Raw genomic sequence first — 1,790 nt, 5'->3', positions numbered from 1 at the left:
GGGGGGGGGGGACGGAAGTGTCACGGACTTTTGAATTTTCCGGTTTTCTGAAGATATTTTAATATATACTTAAAATACATAATAAACTATGAAAAATAAAGAACGAAGTTCTATTTCACAGAATTAAATTATCACACCTCTAGAGCAGGGTTTGTTTGATATTTATTAAGCCATTTAAAATTTTAAACATACATCATATTGTATGTCGTATACAGTATAATGTTTGTTGGATTAAAATTAAATGAAGAAAACGATTTTATTAAACAGATATAAATACAAATTTATACACTTGTAAAGTAGAGTGTTTAATCTTCATCAATCCACTTCAAAACGTGAAGAATAAAACTACTTTTAATACATTGTATACAAGTTCAGCGACATAAAAAAACAGGGTCCATTCGCTCAATGCAGGTTGTAGAATACTGCTCAATATTCCGAATTTCTAGAAGCCAGTACGAAATAGTGGCTTGTCAGTTACATTTCTTATGATAATATTTGAAGGGAGGTAATAAAAGGTAAGCAAATGTGATGTGGCACAGGAAATATTTCTATTTAGATTTTGTTTACTGTCATCTATGAGAACAATTCCAGAACTGCTTTAGAAGAATTAACCTCTGTCAACAAAATGATTTCTGATATCATCTTGTTTAGGTCAGTATTCAAGTCTGTTTATAATTCATCATATCTTATGTCGCAGGGGGGAAAATATCGTTATTATTACAGATTATTAAATGACGTTTTTTCTATGTTGACATTATTTGTAAACTTCTCTTTTGCTGTTGTTGTTTACTGATTTCTGTGTTGACGTTTTTGTAATGACATCTTTTGATACTATTTACTACACTGAGACTGTTTACTGACTTTTAAGTTCGTGTGCCTTAAGAGTAAGACTGACGTTTTGGGTGACGCCCGTCTTCGATGAAATACAAAACGAAAAAGAAAAAAAAGCAGAACTCAGATCTCTTCACGGTACACGAACTTAACATTTTTACCTGCTCTTTTCTTTTCCGCTGCAAGCCATGTCTTTTTTTTCTTTTTTCCTCAGGTTCTAGTTATTTTACTTCGATAATGACTTACTTCCTAGATAGCACTTTTTAGCTACAGTGATCGGTCAAACTAAAGCGTTTGACTCGGTGACGAATAAAAGATAAAATTAATCTAATAGTTGTAAAACAACTTGCTGGGAACGAATTTTTGTCACCTGGTCAAACGCTTTAGTTTGACCCAGTGATCACCGCTTTCGTTAAATATTACCAATAAAATTTAATCTGTTACGTAAATATTTTAGTGACCTCAACGAGTACTAGTTTGTTTAACTCCAAACCAACTACAATCAAAAGTTTTGCTGTTTTTCCACCCCGTCTTCTATTCATGAATAATGTATTAAGGACTACATAGCTTAATGCACCGTTCATTTGCTTTAAGTCATGTGATTAAGAGGTTGGATAGGAGAACAATAAATTGACTGGCTTTGTAATAAAATATATACAAGCGTATATAAAGGCGTAGGAGGGGCTGTGTGGTAAGTAGCTTGCTTACCAACCACATGGTTCCGGGTTCAGTCCCACTGCGTGGCACCTTGGGTCAGTGTCTTCTACTATAGCCTCTGGCCGACCAAAGCCTTATGAGTGGGTTTGGTATACGGAAACTGAAAGAAGCCCGTCGTATATATGTATATATATATATATATATATATATATGTGGGATCTAGTTCAAAACGGGGGCACCAGTTTTCATTTCTGTTTTATGTAGTGTTTTTGGTACCGAAAGACTTTCAAACTTCGTATACT

The 1,790-nt window shown here is 34.0% G+C and overlaps 1 protein-coding gene across 1 annotated transcript in view; it reads left to right on the top strand.

Moving 5' to 3' along the window:
* The first annotated feature begins 491 nt into the window (after positions 1-491).
* Positions 492-1,790, top strand: part of LOC106869613 (small integral membrane protein 7) — a 15,322-nt gene continuing 14,023 nt past the window's right edge. The window contains exon 1 of the mRNA XM_014915420.2: positions 492-651. Coding sequence (XP_014770906.1) covers positions 626-651 — 26 coding nt within the window. The 5' untranslated portion in view covers positions 492-625. The remainder of the gene's footprint in view (positions 652-1,790) is intronic.

This window comes from Octopus bimaculoides, chromosome 18, assembly GCF_001194135.2.
Source record: "Octopus bimaculoides isolate UCB-OBI-ISO-001 chromosome 18, ASM119413v2, whole genome shotgun sequence".
Classification (NCBI taxonomy): Eukaryota; Metazoa; Mollusca; class Cephalopoda; order Octopoda; family Octopodidae; genus Octopus; species Octopus bimaculoides.
The sequence above is the reverse complement of the archived record's forward strand: the minus strand, read 5'-3'. Positions and strand labels throughout refer to the sequence as shown.